Genomic DNA, 20875 nt, shown 5'->3' on the forward strand with positions numbered 1-20875 from the left:
ACAAGCATAATTAAAAACAGATACAGAATAACATATTATTAATTATCTTGTTACTTAATTTCATTAACAATATGTCTCCTTTTTAATCTACTATATAGTATACTATGAATTTCTGTAGAAAAATAAATTCTTTCCATTCCTGCTATGACAGTTTATAGGTAAGAGTTTAGGTGGCACCTATATTTAAACAAGTGGTGATCTCGTGACAGATTGCCTCTTTGTTTATCAGCAGGTTACCGCTATCAGATTGGTTTATATTTAAAGGTTTTGATTTTTTAAAGCAGCATTATTGCCCTAAAGCTTTATTAACACAAGTGGAGTCTCAGATCCCAAAGTGATTCCATTCATTTCCATTACATTGGTGGAACTCACTTTTTAGTGGCAACCTGTGACAATAACGATAATATAAATATTTTACAATTTTTAAAACATTTTTTTTTTAAGTTAATTTTTTAACACCTTTCCCTTCATGCAGGCAGGTATTGTCCAAAACAAGAAGCTGTGAGTATGGGGCTTTGTCACTTAACCTTCCTGGCGGTAAGCCCGAGCTGAGCTCGGGCTATGCCGCCGGAAGGCACCGCTCAGGCCCCGCTGGGCCGATTTGCATAATTTTTTTTTGCTGCACGCAGCTAGCACTTTGCTAGCTGCGTGCAGTGCCCAATCGCCGCCGCTACCCACCGATCCGCTGCTATCCATCGCGCCGCAGCCGCCCCCCCCCCCCAGACCCCGTGCGCTGCCGTGCCAATCAGTGCCAGGCAGCTCTATGGGGTGGATCGGAATCCCCTTTGACGTCACGATGTCGATGACGTCAGTGACGTCATCCCGCCCCGTCGCCATGGATCTCCTGATCGCCGATCGCCGGAGGCGATCGGAGGGGCTGGGGGGATGCCGCTGAGCAGCGGCTATCATGTAGCAAGACTTTGTCTCGCTACATGAAAAAACAAAAAAAAAATAAAAAAAAAAAGATTTGCTGCCCCCTGGCGGATTTTTAGCAAACCGCCAGGAGGGTTAAATAATACCAGCCCACATGTTTTTTGACACTGTGAGTACTTTGCAAGAGAGGGGTGGAAAACCTTCCCCCCTACCCTTTTCCAATGTCAAATACAATGCTCACCTCTGGTGCTCTTGAGGAGGAGGGGCAAATACCCCCACACATGTCAGGTTGAGGGAAGCCTCTGGATAGTCCAGAGGCTTCACATGTCCTCCTTGACCCCACCCATGCTGTGCATGGACCCTTGTAATTCGACAAGAGCGTACATTAACAGTTTAAAGGGTCTTATATAGAAACACCTTGGGCCATATGCAATTATCTTTTTCACCTGACTTTTCTCCTAGGAGATAATTTTTCATCTTCAAATTAAAATAACTTTCCAGTACTTTTTAACTAAAAAAGTACCAAAAAGTAAATGAAAAAGTACTATCAAAATTATTTTGAGCATTTTCTTGCTTTCTGGTGGCTTAAAAGGCATTTTATTGACAAATTTAAAAATATCACCTAGGAGAAAACTCAGGTGAAAAAGTGAATTGCATAATGGCCCCATCTAATATATTCCATACGATCCGCACCATCCAAGATAAATACTTTATTAGCTCAATTAAAACATCATAAACAGATTAAAATCCAAAAGTGGGTCTGTGCATTGTGATGACGCACAGGCGTTTCGGGCCGTAGCAGGTCCTTTATCAAATCATGACCAGCTGGGCATATTTCCATTGGTGCAGTAGGCTCTCACTACTATATAATAGCCCCTTCTAGGTTGGGCTAAGCCCTATTCTTCTACATCTGTTTGCATCTGCTTTATGAATATGCAGAACTATTAGACTTCACTTTGGGATAAAACATTTCAAATACTTTTTACATTGTGTATTTAGTTATTAAGCTGCATTTGTTCAGATTTTAACTAAATTTTTAAAAATTCAATGTATTGAATTGTAAGAGTACTTACGAGTTGGCTGGTGAACAATGGTGAGTTTATCTGTTAAAATAGAAAGAAACAAAATTATTAGAAGGCATTGGGCTCTATTCATAAAACATTTGCGGAAAAAAAACCTTGAAGGGAAAACACTGCATCGGTATTTTATACTTTTTGTGTGCTAATTCATAAAAAAGTTTACACTTGCAATAAAAGATCAGGAAATTCCTGCACTAAACTAGCGGTGCTGCCTGAGTTGATACATTTTCTCTGTGCAGAGACAGAGTTACAATAGAAGAGGCAGCCCCAACTTCCCTTTAGGTGTGCATTTTTTTTAAACTGCCTCTACTTGCCCTGAATCTTCTCTGAATCTGTCTATTAGTCTTTCTAAACAATCTATTTAATTGCTGCAGCTTAGAAGAACTTCAAGAAATGTTACACATGCAGGCTTTCTGATGTGAAATTTATCTGAAAACAGGTACCCAAGAGGTTAAAAAAACACAGCCTGGGTATTCTGGAAAGCCTTTTTTGTTCCCTCCTCTCTGCTGCTGCCTGGGAGGTCTGTCTCCATTAGCTTGCCTGTTATCCGCTGGCTTATCTTCTTTTCTAAACAGTCGGTATTCTCCTTTCCCATTCTGCATGCTCTAATCTTTATGAATTGACATGTAGTGACATGTGTTGTGATAATCACTGCATAAGGCGGTAATTTCCAACACTGCTTGGGAATGTCAGCTTTTCATGCGGAAACAGCTTTTATGAATGGACACTTTGCTAAATGGTCGGTAAAGTCAGCTGTTTTGAGCATTACCGTATGTGGGAATGCTTTATGAATAGAGGCCATTGTCAGAAAGAATGTCTGTGCAGGTTCACAGTATCTAGAGCATATAGAGCATGGTATACTGTATCTAAAGAAAAAGCAAGATATGTTTTACCCAAACTCATCATTCTATTAAATGTTTCAGCACTGTTACAAAAGACTTCTTCAGTTCTCTGAAGTGAAGGAAGGAATACCAGGACACTCACATTTACAGATACTCCACCAACTCTGGGAAACATAAAGGTACGAATACAGTAGGAAAATAAGCACATACTGATGCATTCCTTGACTACAAGAATGTGTTCTGTTGCTTTGGGATGCAAGGAGTTACAACTGCAATGTCCATGATGTAGCTTCCAGCAGGTGGAGTAAGGAGCAATGCACTTGGCCATCTCTGTTGCTTAAAGGTCCAGTATGCTTAAAGGTCCAGTATGCATGCTTTTTAAGTGACCTCAGGGAACAGATTTGCACACACTGGATACGCAGCCGAAATCGTCCCACATGGTCAGACTAAACAGGTGGTTTTTCAGTTTTGATTTAAACATGTCCAGGGTTGGAACTGTGTTGCTTAAGTTTGGCAAGGCATTCCAAAGGGTAGGGGCAGCATGACAGAAAGCTCTGGCTCCAAAGGTTTTTGGTTGGACTTTGGGGGTGGTCAAATGATTGGATCCTTTTGACTCAATAAGCAAATCATTCAGGTATCTGGGGCCTAAGTGATGTAGGGATTTGAATGTTCACTTGCTAATTTTTAAAAGGATTCTCCATTTTATGGGTAGCCAGTGGAGTGAGCAAAGGATTGGTGTTATGTGGCAATGGTGAGGTTTGGTGTGTTAACAGGCTACCCTTTATGCTCTGTCAGCCAGGAAGAAGGAGGACCATTGGAGGACTAAACCATTAATGCCACAGTACTCTTGCAGCCTGTAAAGCAAGATTTCATGATCAACTGTATCAAAAGCCACTGAGAGATCAAGCAGTATTAGGATGGAACACTCGCCTCTGTCTCTGACCATGAGCAGGTCATTACAAATTTGGACAAGGGCTGTTTCACAGCTGTGGTGCTTCTTGAAGACAAATTGTAGGGGGTAAAAGATGTTGTTACTTGAGAGTCTGACTTTAAGTTGGAGATACACAACTTTTTCAATAATTTTTCCCAGAGAGGGGAGGTTGGAGACAGGTGTGTAGCTGCTCAGAATATCCGGATCTAGGGATGGTTTCATGAGTAGTGGCCTGATGATTGCTTCTTTCAGACAAGTAGGAAATATCCCTGCTTGCAAGGAACAGTTTACTTTTTTGTAAAATACTGGCCTAAACAGATCAGGGAATTTCAACATAAACAGTGGTGGGCCAGGGTCCAAGGCGCAGGTAGACTGGCAAAGATTTAGAAGGATGTTTGAGATGTTCAGAAGCCGCCTGGAGCAGGAGGAACGGCGGACAGTTGAGTACACTCCACTGCAACACTATGCAAGAGCCCGCAGGGAGCACCAGATGAGGGGGAGATCTGGGTGTCCTGCCAGTCAGCTATGCACTCCGGTAACAGTAGTTACATAGATTTTTAATAGATTTCAAGGTGTTTTTACAAATGCCGGTTTGGGTAGCCCTAAACATTTAAAGCAAACTTGAACTAAAAATAAACTGATGAAAAAGTCAATTAAATGTATAGTCCTAATCTTAAAAAACAACTTCCCTTGAATCCCTAAAGTCTTATTTGGTGTTTAAAAACATAAAACTTAAATTTTATACAGATCCCATCTTGAACGATTGACCTTTTTATTTATTCCCCTCACTCCAACATATCTCTCTACCATGCAAGAGTTTTATTATCTGTAGTTAGTTATCAGTGACAGTTATGCTACAGTCTGACTCAAGTCCACCTGAAGAGAAAGTGCCATTTACGTACCTGAATTCTTAACCTTTACAGTGATGAAAAGAAGATGATAGGCTAGTTCTACAGTGGCTTGCAAAAGTATTCGGCCCCCTTGAAGTTTTCCACATTTTGTCATATTACTGCCACAAACATGTATCAATTTCATTGGAATTCCAAGTGAAAGACCAATACAAAGTGGTGTACACGTGAGAAGTGGAACGAAAATCATACATGATTCCAAACATATTTTTACAAATAAATAACTGCAAAATGGGGTGTGCATAATTATTCAGTCCCCCGAGTCAATATTTTGTAGAACCACCTTTTGCTGCAATTACAGCTGCCAGTCTTTTAGGGTATGTTTCTACCAGCTTTGCACATCTAGAGACTGAAATTCTTGCCCATTCTTCTTTGCAAAACAGCTCCAGCTCAGTCAGATTAGATGGACAGCGTTTGTGAACAGCAGTTTTTAGATCTTGCCACAGATTCTCTATTGGATTTAGATCTGGACTTTGACTGGGCCATTCTAACACATGGATATGTTTTGTTTTAAACCATTCCATTGTTGCCCTGGCTTTATGTTTAGGGTCGTTGTCCTGCTGGAAGGTGAACCTCCGCCCCAGTCTCAAGTCTTTTGCAAGAGGTTTTCTTTCAAGATTGCCCTGTATTTGGCTCCATCCATCTTCCCATCAACTCTGAACAGCTTCCCTGTTCCTGCTGAAGAGAAGCACCCCCAGAGCATGATGCTGCCACCACCATATTTGACAGTGGGGATCGTGTGTTCAGAGAGATGTGCAGTGTAGGTTTTCCGCCACACATAGCGTTTTGCATTTTGGCCCAAAAGTTCCATTTTGGTCTCATCTGACCAGAGCACCTTCTTCCACATGTTTGCTGTGTCCCCCACGTGGCTTGTGGCAAACGTCAAACAGAACTTCTTATGCTTTTCTGTTAACAATGGCTTTCTTCTTGCCACTCTTCCATAAAGGCCAACTTTGTGCAGTGCACGACTAATAGTTGTCCTATGGACAGATTCCTCCACCTGAGCTGTATATCTCTGCAGCTCGTCCAGAGTCACCATGGGCCTCTTGACTGCATTTCTGATCAGCGCTCTCCTTGTTCGGCCTGTGAGTTTAGGTGGACGGCCTTGTCTTGGTAGGTTTACAGTTGTGCCATACTCCTTCCATTTCTGAATGCTCGCTTGATTAGTGCTTCGTGAGATGTTCAAGGCTTTGGAAATCTTTTTTTGTAGCCTAAGCCTGCTTTAAATTTCTCAATAACTTGATCCCTGACCTGTCTGGTGTGTTCTTTGGTCTTCATGGTGTTGTTGCTCCCAATATTCTCTTAGACAACCTCTGAGGGCGTCACAGAGCAGCTGTATTTGTACTGACATTAGATTACACACAGGTGCACTCTATTTAGTCATTAGCACTCATCAGGCAATGTCTATAGGCAACTGACTGCACTCAGACCAAAGGGGGCTGAATAATTATGCACACCCCACTTTGCAGTTATTTATTTGTAAAAATGTTAGGAATCATGTATGATTTTCGTTCCACTTCTCACGTTTACACCACTTTGTATTGGTCTTTCACTTGGAAACCATTAAAATTGATTTATGTTTGTGGCAGTAATGTGACAAAATGTGGAAAACTTCAAGGGGGACGAATAGTTTTGCAAGCCACTGTATGTAGGCTTTGGACTTTACATAGAGATGTTTATCTCATTCTGTCACATGTCAGTTCAAGTACCCTTTAAGGCACACCTGAACTAAAAATAATTATTAGAGCTGGCCATACCAAGTAGTTCTTCATTGCTTCCATACCCTTGGTGTCCCCTCATCTTAACTGGCCTCACCTCTCCCCGACCATAGCTCCAACTGAGGACGCATGCTCTTTCCTTTTCATATGCTCCTGAATGGCTGAGCATAACAGTCATGAGCTTTCTGGGCATGTGATGTTCGGATATATTTGTAACTGCACATGGGCAGGGCATTCACATTCATACTTGTATATTTTCAATTTTTCTTTTTTTGAGTGCTTACCATCATCTGGTTTATCTCCAATAATATTGTCGCGGAGCTTCTGTAACTTTTTCTAATTAAGAAAAAAAGGATAAACATGTTAAAAATGTAGAACACACTTCAGTCTTAATACCATTTATACTTATAACTAAAAGTAAGACAAATACTCGAAAGAAAAAAGGCAAATTCAATTAATGGGTTCAGATCACACAGTCCAAATGACCATAAAGCTATCTTTTGGTGGACTTATGAGTTATATCTACAAAGTAGTTCATTTTGAGGATTTGTAGATTTGGGCACCACTGCTCAGCTACAGCACTTTCAGCACTGGCAGTGTGGTGCTGGAGTTGGCTGAAGATTAGCAGAGGGGCATATGATTGAAGTGTAGATTGGGAAATGGGCACTACTGATGTAGACAAGAACTGATAAAAGATGAGTCTAGTGGGTCAATGCCAATAGCATGCAAGTAAGTAGGGAGGCTTGCCGGCATCTTTGTATAGATCCTTTTTGTGAAGTGCTTCAGTAAAGAATAAAGGAAATGCTGAGAATCCCCCATGAGGAGATGGACTAGGAATGAAAACCTTTCAGAACTGACCGATTTGTATCACCTGTAAATGTCAGGGATACAGTGGAAAAGTAATTTACAGTGCATTTTACTTTCAATAGTGGTCCTTTAAGGGAATTCAGAAAGGGGTTTAGGTTAAGGGGAGTGATTAAGGGAGATTCGTTGGTTTGGGATCGCGGAAGTGAGAATCTACGCCCTACTTGCCACTCTCTATTTCTGATGCAGTGGAGATCCTATGCCGTGGCTTTTCGCAGTCCCGAGATGATTGCTGTTCGCTGTGCCCGCAGAATCGGATGTCATATGACAACCGAGCTTCTGCCTATTTCATTGGCTCCTTATCAGGTGATCACTGTGAGCCAATCACAGTGATCACTGAACAGTGGAGTGAAAAAAAGGCTCTGGTCCTTAAGAGGCCAGAGTCTTACAGTCTGAAATAAGTTAAAAGTTAGGCATCAGAAAAGTGATATTGTTAAGGGGGTTTGTTTAGGTCATGGATCAGGAAAGGTACACAACAAGGGAACCTACTGGTTTAGATAAGGCATTCGGAAGGGTATTTTCATTAGAGAGATTTGTTATTGTTTGTCAAATAGTGTGGGAAGGAATGAAAATGGCGTGGGAAGGAATGAAAATGGTGTGGGAAGGAATGAAAATGGTGTGGGAAGGAATGAAAATGGTGTGGGAAGGAATGAAAATGGTGTGGGAAGGAATGAAAATGGTGTGGGAAGGAATGAAAATGGTGTGGGAAGGAATGAAAATGGTGTGGGAAGGAATAAAAATGATGTGGGAAGGAATAAAAAAAAGAAGCCCACTATGGCTGAGATAAAAGCCACATAGCCGAGCCTCATGCTAACGCTGATCCCAGCTGTGCTGCCCATATTTGAGGTTGTCATATAAAGCAGTCTAATACTTACCAATGTTTTTAATGTCTATAAGACATCTGTTGGTGTGTGTTACTCAATAATTGCTAAAATGCTAAAACTGGGACACTATGAGGCTGATTTACTGAAAAACCTAAAAGGAAATCAGGCCTCCTATATAAATGAGTGTGCCCATGTGACCTGCAATGCCATCTCAGAGATCCGCAAAGTAATCTGCAGTCACTGCTAGCAATGGCTGTGCTTTCTCTATAAAATAAACACAGTTATGCTTTGTGAACATTTCCCCAGATACATTTGTCAGGAAAAAATGTATAAATCAGCACTGTGAGCTGAACTAATAATATTTGTTAATTAAAGGGAAAAAAACAGCATGACTAATTAACTCTTTACTTATCAAGCAGACTTATATTCCTCAGGGAATCTGGAGTCACTCCTAAGTGATATTAGCCTAGCTGGTTCATTATGTTAGGGTGTACACTGCAAACGTGTGCATTGTTTCTGTAATTATTTCAGTGAGCCGTGCGTGGCACCATGAGCAGCCTGTATGGCTCTGGATACACAGCATATTGCAGTTGCTCACTGATTTTGTACACTATTGCTGCTCATCTGCAGGGCACAGAGCCAGTTTAAGCAGCACGGGGTTCCTGGGCAAAGGTATCCTGTGGGCCTCCTCCCAGCAAAGTCAGCCCCGGGTTGTGTACCCCTGACTGCTCCCCATTGCAGCTTGTTTTTTTTTTTACCATTAAACTATAACAGAACATTGTTAAATAAATGTAAGTCTGTACCTGCTGTAGAAGATCTAGCCCACTCTTTTCAGTTTGCCACTGTTGGAATTTCTGGATAGCTTCATCCATGGTGATAATTCCCAGTTTTACCTTCTCCTGTAACATTATAAGCTCATCTTGTCCGCTGGGCACAGAGGGCTTAGGTGTAACATGACTTTCACGTCTTGTCATTAATGTCCTGTCTGCCACCACAACAAATAATAATATAAGGGTAAGGATATCATAACCAAATGCGTCAGCTGCACAGACAAATCAGCCAGATGCACAGTATGAATACACTCACATGCACATAAAAAGACAGATTTGAACTGTAAAGCAGAAATAGACCATGGGGTTTGTGTGTTATACCTGGAGGTATTCCACTTCCTTTTTTGGAAAAAAATATATTAAAAAATACTTATTGTGATCATACCATGCATGATCACATTGCCACAACCAGCCTCTCTAAATATATAGTCATTGCACAGTAATTGTAAGTTAAGAATCCTTACACGTCTGTCCAGACTCCAGACCCAGCAAATATTTTAGAGGGGCTTTCACCCCATAATCATGGGGGATGTTGATGTTCTGAGATTCAAAATACACAGTGGCAAGAAAGAGGTTCCCACAGGTGCAGGGTCAATGGCAGCCAAAAATCAGACCTTAAGGGCTTGTTCACACTATGAGCGTTTGTGTATTTTTCTAAGCGCTGGCGATTTTAGAAATCGCCCTAAAAGCGTTTGTGCAATGATTCCCTATGAGAGTGTTCACATATAGTTACATAGTTACATAGTCACATAGTTATTTTGGTTGAAAAAAGACATACGTCCATCGAGTTCAACCAGTATAAGGTACAACACCAGCCTGCTCCCTCACATATCCCTGTTGATCCAGAGGAAGGCGAAAACACCCTTACAAGGCATGGTCGAATTAGCCCCTAAAGGGAAAAATTCCTTCCCGACTCCAGATGGCAATCAGATAAAATCCCTGGATCAACATCATTAGGCATTACCTAGTAATTGTAGCCATGAATGTCTTTCAACGTAAGCAAAGCATCTAAGCCCCCTTTAAATGCAGGTATAGAGTTTGCCATAACGACTTCCTGTGGCAATGCATTCCACATCTTAATCACTCTAACTGTAAAGAACCCTTTCCTAAATAAATGGCTAAAACTTTTTTCCTCCATGCGCAGATCATGTCCTTTAGTCCTTTGAGAAGGCCTAGGGACAAAAAGCTCATCCGCCAAGCTATTATATTGCCCTCTGATGTATTTATACATGTTAATTAGATCCCCTCTAAGGCGTCTTTTCTCTAGACTAAATAAACCCAGTTTATCTAACCTTTCTTCATAAGTGAGACCTTCCATCCCACGTATATGAGCGGTTCGATTGCTTTCCACTCGCAAAAGCGCTGCCTGTACCATTTTCTGAGCACTTTGGCTCAATGGAAGGTATAGGGAAATCGAAAAGCGATTGGAAACGCGATTTGTATAGTGATTTCCTGAGGGCTTTTATGAATAAATACATTGTATTTATTCATTTCCTGGTGAAAGAGTTTACTTCCTGACTGACGTCAGGAAGGGAAAAAATGAATCACTCTGCAAAAACAATTAGAAAGCGCAAAGCGCAGGGAAAAGCACTTACAAAACTCTCAATAAATCGCTCAGCTTGCGATAACGCTGGCTATTTATAATGTGAACAGGGCCTTACTTCACTGACATGCTTCAATTGGAATTACACTCAAAAGTACATTTTTGCTGTAATGTATTAAACAGTAAAAAACTAATAAGAAACACTAAAAGACTGCTCTGATGTTATTTGAATTCATATTTACGCCTTTCTGAAGCTAATTGATATCATTGCTGGCTGCAGGACAATTTATCAGATTGACTCTGAGTCCTAATTCAGAATCAGAATCACTTTATTTTGCCAAGTACAACGAGAGAAAGAGAACAGAGAGAGAGAGAGAGAAAGGTAGACAGAAAGTTAAGAGAAAGAGAGTAGAAACAGAGAAGGAGAGAAAAAAAAACGAGAGGGAGGGAAAAGTCCTCCTGGAGTTGTGGTAGAGATCGGGTTGGCTACTGGCATCCCCGTCTTGCAGCCAGGGATGGTGTAGTCGGTCGACGGTGGGAGGCAGGCAGCAACACCTCAGTCGATTGGCAGTCAGAGTGTGGCAGTCATCAGCTATACCCACGTGGTGGGCTTCCAAGTCGAGGGGGACAGCACTGGCCTGCGGCTTAGTGTGGGGCCAGATGATCGTCACTGGCCTGCCGTTTAGTGTGGGGCCAGAGAATAGGCACTGGCCTGCAGCTTAGTGTGGGGCCAGAGGATCGTCACTGGCCTGCAGTTTGGTGTGGGGCCAGGGGATAGGCACTGGCCTGTGGCATAGAGTTGGCCAAGGGATAGGCACTGGCCTGTGGCATAGAGTGGAGCCAGTGGGTGGCATTAGCCTGCAGCTTTGTGGGGGATCAGCACAGGTCTGCAGCTCAGAGTAGGGCAACACTGACCTGCCAGCGGTGGGGCCTCAGCAGCCTAAAGTGATCCGTGGGTGATGGTGCAGAGTGGATCCAGGCAGCCTAAAGTTATCCAAGGGTGATGGTGCAGTGTGGATCCAGGCGTTACCGCGGCTTAAGACTGTCGGCTGATGCTGTCGGTAGTGATGGAGAGCCGGGTTCCCGCATGCTGTGCTGGACTGCCGACGAGAGACTGCAAGGTGCACACAGGCAGTGGCAGTGGAGTGGCGGCAGCTAGGACCGGGATTCCTCAGAGGCCGCTGGGGCCAGCACCACAAGTCTCCTGTCTGCGCGGTGTCCCAGTCAGCGGCGATGGAGTGCTGGAGCAGCGGCAGGAGGGACTGTGATTCTGTAACGATTGTGGAACTTTCTCCGTGATCAGAGCACAACGCGTGCGCTGACACGGCGGAAATCCTCCACAAGCGTATATTTGCAGGCACCCAGCAAAAGGTGCTACGCACCCGTAGAGGGAAAATTCCTGTTGGCAGATGGCGCTGGGGAGTGCAGAGGAACCAATCCTCTGTACCTCCACAAATGCCAGACAGGAATTGTACGAAGCGCAGAACGCAATCGCAAGAGAGGCGATTGCGAATGAGACGAGCAAAGGGACAGGTTGTATGTGTGTGCGCCAACCTAGTCGCCACCCCGCGACAGTGCACACACAACAGCAGATATGAAACAGGAACGCGATCGCGAGAGGTGCGTTCGCCAGACGTGACACAAGGCAGATCAGAACAGAATACGAGGTTAGCAAAGGCACAGCAAATCATACAATGAGGAGGTGCAGAAAATAACAAACGCTAGCTAACCGCGAACACCGCACTCATTCGCAACAATGCACGCGGTTATGCGCGGTCTCCACGTGATAAGTGCAATAGAGACAAGCACGCCTAACTAACCATTAACAGACAAACATGAAACAGAGGACGCGAGCGCTTGCTTAATGGTTACCTTACCGAGCCTCCAGCAAGCGTAGCAGACAAGACAGACACACGAAAACAGGGACAAGCGAGAGATAGGATCCACAGCACTAGCGGAAAGTGGCTAGCGCGATCCCAGGAGACAGAACAGAAGGATCCACAGCGCTAGCGAAAAGTGGCTAGCGCGATCCCAGGAGACAGAACAGAAGGATCCACAGCGCTAGCGAAAAGTGGCTAGCACGATCCAAAGAGACAGATCAGAAGAGATAGCTGGTAGCAACCGCTGCACCAGCTATACTCCAAGAACAGAGATCAGAACCATTTCCTGTCGACCACCGTTGGGACAGGACAATGGAAACAGAACAAACAAACAGATAAACAATCCTAACTGCACTAGGGAAAACCTGCCTAGTGCAGATTCAGGAATTACTCTAAGCTGATCTTCAAACAGAGAGTAAGGCTGACACCCCACCAGGAGTGTTACATAGGACGAAATCCTTATAAACAGCCAAGCATTGTGGGACACACATAGTACTTATAGTACACGCCTCCAATGAATGTGGCCAGGCAATTTGCATGACAACGTATGCAAATTCCTCAGCAAGCACAAGCTGCAAAACTGACAGAAGCTCTCCTTTCGAGAGTCCTGCAGCATGCAAACCTACACAATGGTCAAAAAGCTGCCTGCCTGCACAGGCAGCTGAGCAAATCATCACAGTACCCCCCCCTCCAGGGTCGAATTCCAGACGACCCTCAAAAGTGCTATTAGCAACAGACTCAAACTGAAGACTCATGAAGGTCGGGACAGCCCGACAAAGTCCAATTCCAGAGTCAGTCCACCCGAAACCGACCTCATCGGAAACAGAAGCCACCGAAACATGCCCATCAGCACTACAAGTCTCAGCGTAACACCCATCAGGACTGTGGATACCAGAGAAGAAGCCACCGAAACCCTCCAGACAATACCCACCACCTTCCAAGGAGCGTCCGAAAATACCAAATCTGCCACAAAACCTGTTTGAAGTGTCCCTTACAACACAAAAGCCACAGGTGATCTTATCCAGGGTACCAAGCAAAATTTCTCCCGGAATCTCCCAGAACCTTTTGAAGCTCCACAGAGATCCCAAGAGGGCAGAACAATCACCAGGCTCACATGGAGAACTATCAAGAACCCCTATGGAACCAATGACAATTCCAGACTCAGAATTACGAGGACACCCATCAAGATCAAGACTTTCAGGGACCACTTCTGGGCATGCAAGCAGGCAGGCTAAATCAGAACATGTCTCCACCGAGGAAGCATCTGAGTATGCTGGTAACCGAGGCACACTTGGGCTTTCTGGGTCACAGAGCACATTGGGGTACACCAGCACAGGAGAAACCTCAGGACATGTTGGGGAACTGCCAACCTCAGAGTCCGACACGAGGAAACCAAAACCAGGAACGGGCAGAAAATCATCACGAGCAATGGTCTCAAGCACTGGACTTTCAAAAGAAGACTCGGATTCAAATTCGGAAATTTCTGTGACTGCAATATCATCATTGACTACACATGATTGAAGCTCCACCAGAGCTGAAAAGGTAGCCAGCAAGGCAGCAATGCCTACGGAAGAGGGCAACACCTCAGAAGGACTTGGGGGGCAGGAGACATCTCCTACAAGTTCTGCACCCTTTGGGAGGAACTCGGAGACCTCCAGAACATCAAACAAGACCTCAGGAACATCATTTTTCAAGTTTTCTAAGAAGGATTCTGTACTATCCATGTTACAGTGCAGAACTGGAACTTTATTTTGTGAACAGGGCAGATGTCCCAGGGAAGGTTCCACCATAAACTGAGACTGAATTTCATCAGCATGAGCGGAATGTACAGGAATATTCACTGAACCACACACTGACTCCCTAACTTTAATCTCGCTGCACCCAGAATTCTGCGTAGCAGTCAAACTAGCTTGCAACTCCAAAACTGCAGAAAAACAGGTGAGTATAGTGGCAATACCCAGACGAGCCTCTAGGGACACTGCATGGGATCCTAAGCAAGGCCACATTGACTCATCAAGAGTACAGGGTGCAGAATCAGCACTTCCCTCAGAGCAAGAAAGGGACTCACAAATGTCAGCGTGATTGAACATCATATTGTTATTCATGGTACAGGGCAGGCTCAGAGAAACTCTCTCTGGACCCAGCAACAATGTTTCAGAGTCAGATTCTCAAAACCGAAGCGCTGTCTCACTCTTAGATTCGGCCAACAATGTCAAATCCGAGGAGCCAGGACGCAAAACCTGCGAATCAAAAATCACTTTAGGTTGTGAAACTGACGCTTCCATAGCGCAAACCTCCGCAATCTGCGGAGCAGACTGCAAGGCATCTAGGACCAAAACGCTGGAGCAACTGTCCCCAGGCAACGGGCTCTTAAGGCCCATACTCACGGGGGACGGCCGTCGCCGCAACCGCGTGGCACGCGCGTGTTGCGGCGACAGTTCCCCCGTGTGTATGATGCGCGCGCCCCGAACCGTCGCCCGTCGGAGCTGTCGCCAGGCGATTGACATGTTCAATCGCCGGCTACAGTCGTCGCCGCAACCTCGCCGGAACTGTCGCTAGCCCCGCATGTGTATGCGGGCTAGCGACAGCTACCCACACACATCACACGGAGCTTCCGGCGGGGGGGAGGAAACTCGAACTGCCGCCGAACTGTCGCGCACACGCTCCCGTGTGCGGCGACAGCTACAATTGTACCCCCGTGGAAACAGAACAAACAAACAGATAAACAATCCTAACTGCACTAGGGAAAACCTGCCTAGCGCAGATTCAGGAATTACTCTAAGCTGATCTTCAAACAGAGAGTAAGGCTGACACCCCACCAGGAGTGTTACATAGGACGAAATCCTTATGAACAGCCAAGCATTGTGGGACACACATAGTACTTATAGTACACTCCTCCAATGAATGTGGCCAGGCAATTTGCATGACAACGTATGCAAATTCCTCAGCAAGCACAAGCTGCAAAACTGACAGAAGCTCTTCTTTCCAGAGTCCTGCAGCATGCAAACCTACACAATGGTCAAAAAGCTGCCTGCCTGCACAGGCAGCTGAGCAAATCATCACAGATTCATCCAGAGCAGATGCATATACAGGCTGTGTTCCAGGCAGCGGTGGTGAAGAGTCCCCAGGCAGCAACGGTGAAGCAGCCAGCAGAGGTCGTCAGCTGAGCTGACCACGTGGTGAGCAGGATTTCAGGGCAAGTGCCGTTTTGCCAGAGCCCGGTCAGCCGAAGTGTCTCCCATCTGCCCGATGGTGTGGCAGAGGTGAAGGGAGACTACCCCAGGCTGTTTTTAGCCGTTGGTCCAGGGGGAAAAGGGGTGAAAAAGAAAGATGTGGACTGGAGCCCCATGGCCGTGGCTACCCAGCAGGCGCCATCTTGATCTTGATTAAGTAAATTAAGTAATTAAGTAAATAGCTAGCAAATAAAGGAGAAAAAGTCATCTGCTGTGCTTATCCCTGAATGCAGCAGGAAGTTTTCTACCTGGTTTATGCTTCCCCAAAAATCTGATAATGCTAGCCGATACACCAAAAGTATCAATTAGCAGATAAAAGAGGTAAAAAGCTTGAGCTTTAACTCTTCCAGTACCTTAAAAACCAGTCAGATACTGTAGTTTTCACTGTATAACCACTTTAAGAGAGCTTTTTGCGAAGGAATGCCTGCAAACCTCAATGAAATAAAACAATGCCATAAAGAAGAGTAAGCCAAAAGTCCTCCACAGTGATGTATGAGTCTAATAACGTTATCCAGAAAACAATTACTTCTGTTATTGCCACTAAATGGTTCTGCAGTTATGCAGGATGTTTTAAGCAAGTCTAAAGTGTAAATTTAAAAAAAATCAATGCGTCAGAGACTGCTCCCTTCTGCCGCTGTGAGAGATTTCAGCAATCTTCAGGAGCCCGAGTGCTCCCAAAGATGGCCACTCCGTACTGCTCATGCACGAGCACGCATTCTCACACACTTGCACATGCGCAGTTGGAGCGTCTGTCTTCAGGAGCACTCAGGTTCCCCAGAAGATTGCCTAAAGCCTCCCGCAGTGTCAGAAATGAACGGTCTCCGACACAACAGGTGAACGGGGTATCCAGCGCTGGAATGCAGGGGACTGTAGGAGGAACGGGAAGGCTCTATAGGTCCCAGAGCCTTCCCTTTCTTAGTTGAGTATCTTTTTTTAATTTACGCTTCAAACTCTCTTTAATCATGCGTGTACTTTGTTTTTGACACATGGCTTCATCAATTTTTTCAAATAAATAATTAAAAATGAAATTGGTTTTGTGTTCTTTCACTCCTAAGGTTAGAGTTAAATAATTCTAATACATTTATAACCCGATCTGTAAAACCTTACAATTTAAAGAGGGGCAAAACATGTGTTTTTCACATGACTGTAACCAATGGAAACACAATACAATTCTGCGATCAAAATCAGTGATAGCAATAAATGATGTCTTCTTCAGTTGTCTCTCTGTAGAGCAGTAGCAGCAATATCACCAACAGTAATAATAGATGAAAATATAGATTTTTTGTGGTATGGTGTTCATTATAAACGAGGTTGAAGATATTGATTGCCAATGACTTCTTTTATTTTGCATCACCTCTAAGCTTTTCCAAGAATTCTTCCATCAGTTGCATCTATGTATAATTATCCCTTGGCAATTTGATGTGTTAGGCAGGGTCATGACCTTGTAGCACACTGCAGCAGATACAGTATGTCTCTTCAAGACAGACCCCACAAGCAGGCTATGGGTCAAACGTACCACAAACACAAAATTAGATAACATCTAACAAAATACAATGTTCTGTGCTTGTCGTCTTGAGGTCAAAATAAAGAACTGAGTTAAAAAAGTCAAATAAGATTTCTTAACCTGACCTTACTGGTCACTGGAATTTTACTGTAAACCATAAAAAGGTTGGTGCAATGAGATGTGCTGCAATCTCTTGCCATGCAAAACAGATGTAACGTGATAGTAAAATGGAGGCAAATGGTCAGCATCACAAAAAAAAAATCATGTTAAAATGTAATTTTTTAAAGGATATTTAAAGTGTCAGGGCAGTTCTTTCTTACTACTCAAAAGATGGAGTTTTTTTGTTCTCTGCTAGTTTCTTTACTTTAACACATTGCATGCCGACATTCCCTGGTTCCTTAAAGAGACACTGAAGCAAAATAAAAAAATATGATTTAATGAATTGGTTGTGTAGTATGGGTAATTAGTAGAACATTAGTAGCAAAGAAAATATTCTCATATTTTATTTTTAGTTATATCGTTTTTTTTATAACATTGCACCATTCTCTAATAATTGCAGTTTACACACTACTACTTCTAAATGATTTTACAGAACAGGCTAGTGAAATTTTGAACTGTTTTCTGCAGAAAAAAACAATAGAGTGCCAGACACTTGCGATGACAAGCTTCAGAAGACAAAGCTCTCTGTGACTTTCAAAATCGTGGAGCTCAATGGCTCTTTTGCGTAGCTAACAACTGGAGTTTCTTAACTCTTTTTGTACTGGAAACAATATTAGATTTATGTCTCTGCTCCTAATGTTTTATTTCTTAACTGTACTACACATACAAGCATTATATCATAATTTTTTTTCGCCTCAGTGTCTCTTTAAGGACTTGAGTCTCTTTTTCATTGTATTACTTCCTGATCACTGTGATTGGTTCACAGTGTTCAGGAGACCAGGAGACAGTGAAAACAGCTCCTGACCGATAGAAGGGAGCATGACTATCACACGACAGCTGAAATTACTTTCTCTCGGAGCAGCGATCGGCTCGGGACTACGGTAAGCTGCGACCAGAAAACCACACGGCATCAGAGTTAGAGAGCCACAGATTCTACTATAAAGGTGAAAATATATAAAGGTGAAATAATAAAGATTAGACCCCCTGCTTCTGTCACTACATGAAGCGTCACCATCTACTGCTTTGATTTGATACAAAACATTTTCACTGCTGGTGTGCACATGCTATTGCGACCACACGGTTACTATTTTATTGTTCTAACCTAAGCAATATTTACTGTGGTCTACCATGACTAAAGAGAGACTTGTAAAGTTTTGCCACTTAATAGCAGACAGCGTGTAGTAAATCCAGGCCAGAGTTGCTGGATCATTTAGGTTCTCCACTCTTCTCCAGTTAGTGTTATGGGCATTAAAGGTTAGCAATAGAACAGTTAATGTTACTGTATATTCACACAGTTCAACTCACCATCGCAGATGAGAACAAAATCACTTACAAGTTCTCATTGTTCTTTTCTCATGATTCAGTTACAGTATATGTGGGAGGTGCTCTTTTTTTGTTAAAAAATTAGGTCAGCTTAGGGAAAATGATTTAATTTGTCCTGTTTGGGTAAGTTAACAATTTGCTTATGTGAGCAAAGGCTCAACCATCTGAGCAATACCAGCCCATATGGTTCCTAACATTGAGGGGTTGTAAATCCTACCCACCTTGCAAAGGGGCTTATCAACACTTACAGTGCCCAGCGGATGGTTGGATAACTTCTCCCACTAATATGGCCTTAAAGAGACTCTGTACAACAAATTACAACATTTTTTCTACCATCCTACAAGTTCCTAAAGCTGTTCTAATGTGCTCTGCCTTACTGCAGCACTTTCTACTATCACTGTCTCTGTAATAAATCAATGTATCTTTCCCCTGTCAGACTTGTCGGCCTGTGTCTGGAAGGCTGCCAACTCTTCTGTGCTGGTCTATTTATGCACAGTCTCCAGGCCCCTCTATGCACACTCCAGTGTGTGTGTAGAGATGAGCGTAATGACCTAATTACGATTTCGCGAAATTTCGCGTAATTAGTGTAATTACGATTATGGCCGTAAGTACATAATCGTAATGAAGAAGGATTTCGCGAAATTTCGCGTAAGCGTAATTTTCGCGTAATTTTCGCATTATACAATGGTTATTTGTTCATGCCGTAATTTCGCATTAAACGCTACCGTAATTTCGCGTTAAACCGTAACGCTCCGTATAATATAAAAAAGCCGCCGACTTTAAGGGTTAATAGCAAAGCCCCCTTAAATGCTAAGAGCCTCAAATTTGGAGAATATATTAAGGAGATCAGGAGGAATAAGAGGAAAATTTTTTTTTTCAAAAAGACCTTATAGTTTTTGAGAAAATCGATGTTAAAGTTTCAAAGTAAAAATGTATACATTTAAAAACCCGCCGACTTTAACGGTTAATAGCAAAGCCTGCTTAAAGTTTAGGAACACCAAATTCCTAGGGTATATTAAGGGGATCAGTGGGAATAAGAGGAAAAATTTTTTTTTCAAAAAGACCTTATAGTTTTTGAGAAAATCGATTTTTAAGTTTCAAGGGCAAAAATGTCTTTTAAATGCGGAAAATGTCAGTTTTTTTTTGCACAGGTAACAATAGTGTATTATTTTCATAGATTCCCCCAAGTGGGAAGAGTTTTACTTACTTCGTTCTGAGTGTGGGAAATATAAAAAAAAAACGACGTGGGGTCCCCCCTCCCAGACCTCTTTAACCCCTTGTCCCCCATGCAGGCTGGGATAGCCAGAATGCGGAGCACCGGCCGCGTGGAGCTCCGCACCCTGACTATACCAGCCTGCATGGTCCATGGATTGGGGGGTCTCGGAAGGGGAGGGGCAGCCAAGCTTTCCCCTCCCCCTCCGAGCCCTTGTCCAATCCAAGGACAAGGGGCTCTTCTCCACCTCCGATGGGCGGTGGAGGTGGAGGCCGCGATTTCCTGGGTGGGGGGTTCATGGTGGAATCTGGTAGTCCCCTTTAAAAAGGGGTCCCCCAGATGCCCACCCCCCCTCCCAGGAGAAATGAGTATAGAGGTACTTGTACCCCTTACCCATTTCCTTTAAGAGTTAAAAGTAAATAAACACACAAACACATAGAAAAAGTATTTTAATTGAACAAAAAACATAACCACGAAAAAAGTCCTTTAATATTCTTAATTAACCATTAATACTTACCTGTCCCTTTAAATAAATGATCCCACGCAATATCCTCGGAAATGTTCTATCAGTTACAATGTAACAAAGTTATTACAATGTAACAACTTTGTTACATTGTAACTACGCCGCACCCGACGTCACTCGCCGCTCACCCGCCGCATACACTTACGCGTCCTTGCAGGACGCTAAGTTCCCGCCGGCTCCCGCTGTCCACCCCGCCCACATCTGTCACCCACATGTCACCCACATGTGGGTGACATGTGGGTGACATGTGGGAGAGGCGGGGAGGGCAGCGGAGCCGGCGGGGACTTAGCGTCCTGCACGGACCCGACAGAGCTCTGAGCTATAGCTCAGAGCTCTGAGAAGCATCTTTGTATTTGGGCTCCAAGGAGCCCCATTGGTCCTTAGCAGACCAATGGGGTTCCTTCAAATCAGAAGGAACCCCATTGGTCTGCTAAGGACCAATGGGGCTCCTTGGAGCCCAAATACAAAGATGCTTTCGAGAGCTCTGAGCTATAGCTCAGAGCTCTGTCGGGTCCTGCAGCACAGACGCGGCCGCGGCGGCGGCGGTGAGTGACGTCGGGTGCGGCGTAGTTACAATGTAACAAAGTTGTTACATTGTAATAACTTTGTTACATTGTAACTGATAGAA

General features: G+C 43.7%; 1 protein-coding gene across 1 annotated transcript in view; it reads right to left on the reverse strand.

The window, feature by feature from the left end:
• The window catches only part of LOC137570039 (centromere-associated protein E-like), a 63841-nt gene that overhangs the window by 14369 nt on the left and 28597 nt on the right, over positions 1–20875 (reverse strand). Inside the window, exons 4-6 of the mRNA XM_068278890.1 lie at positions 8843–9024; positions 6636–6687; positions 1943–1976 (exon numbers count right to left, since the gene is read on the reverse strand). Coding sequence (XP_068134991.1) covers positions 1943–1976; positions 6636–6687; positions 8843–9024 — 268 coding nt within the window. The remainder of the gene's footprint in view (positions 1–1942; positions 1977–6635; positions 6688–8842; positions 9025–20875) is intronic.

This window comes from Hyperolius riggenbachi, chromosome 1, assembly GCF_040937935.1.
Source record: "Hyperolius riggenbachi isolate aHypRig1 chromosome 1, aHypRig1.pri, whole genome shotgun sequence".
Lineage (NCBI taxonomy): Eukaryota > Metazoa > Chordata > Amphibia > Anura > Hyperoliidae > Hyperolius > Hyperolius riggenbachi.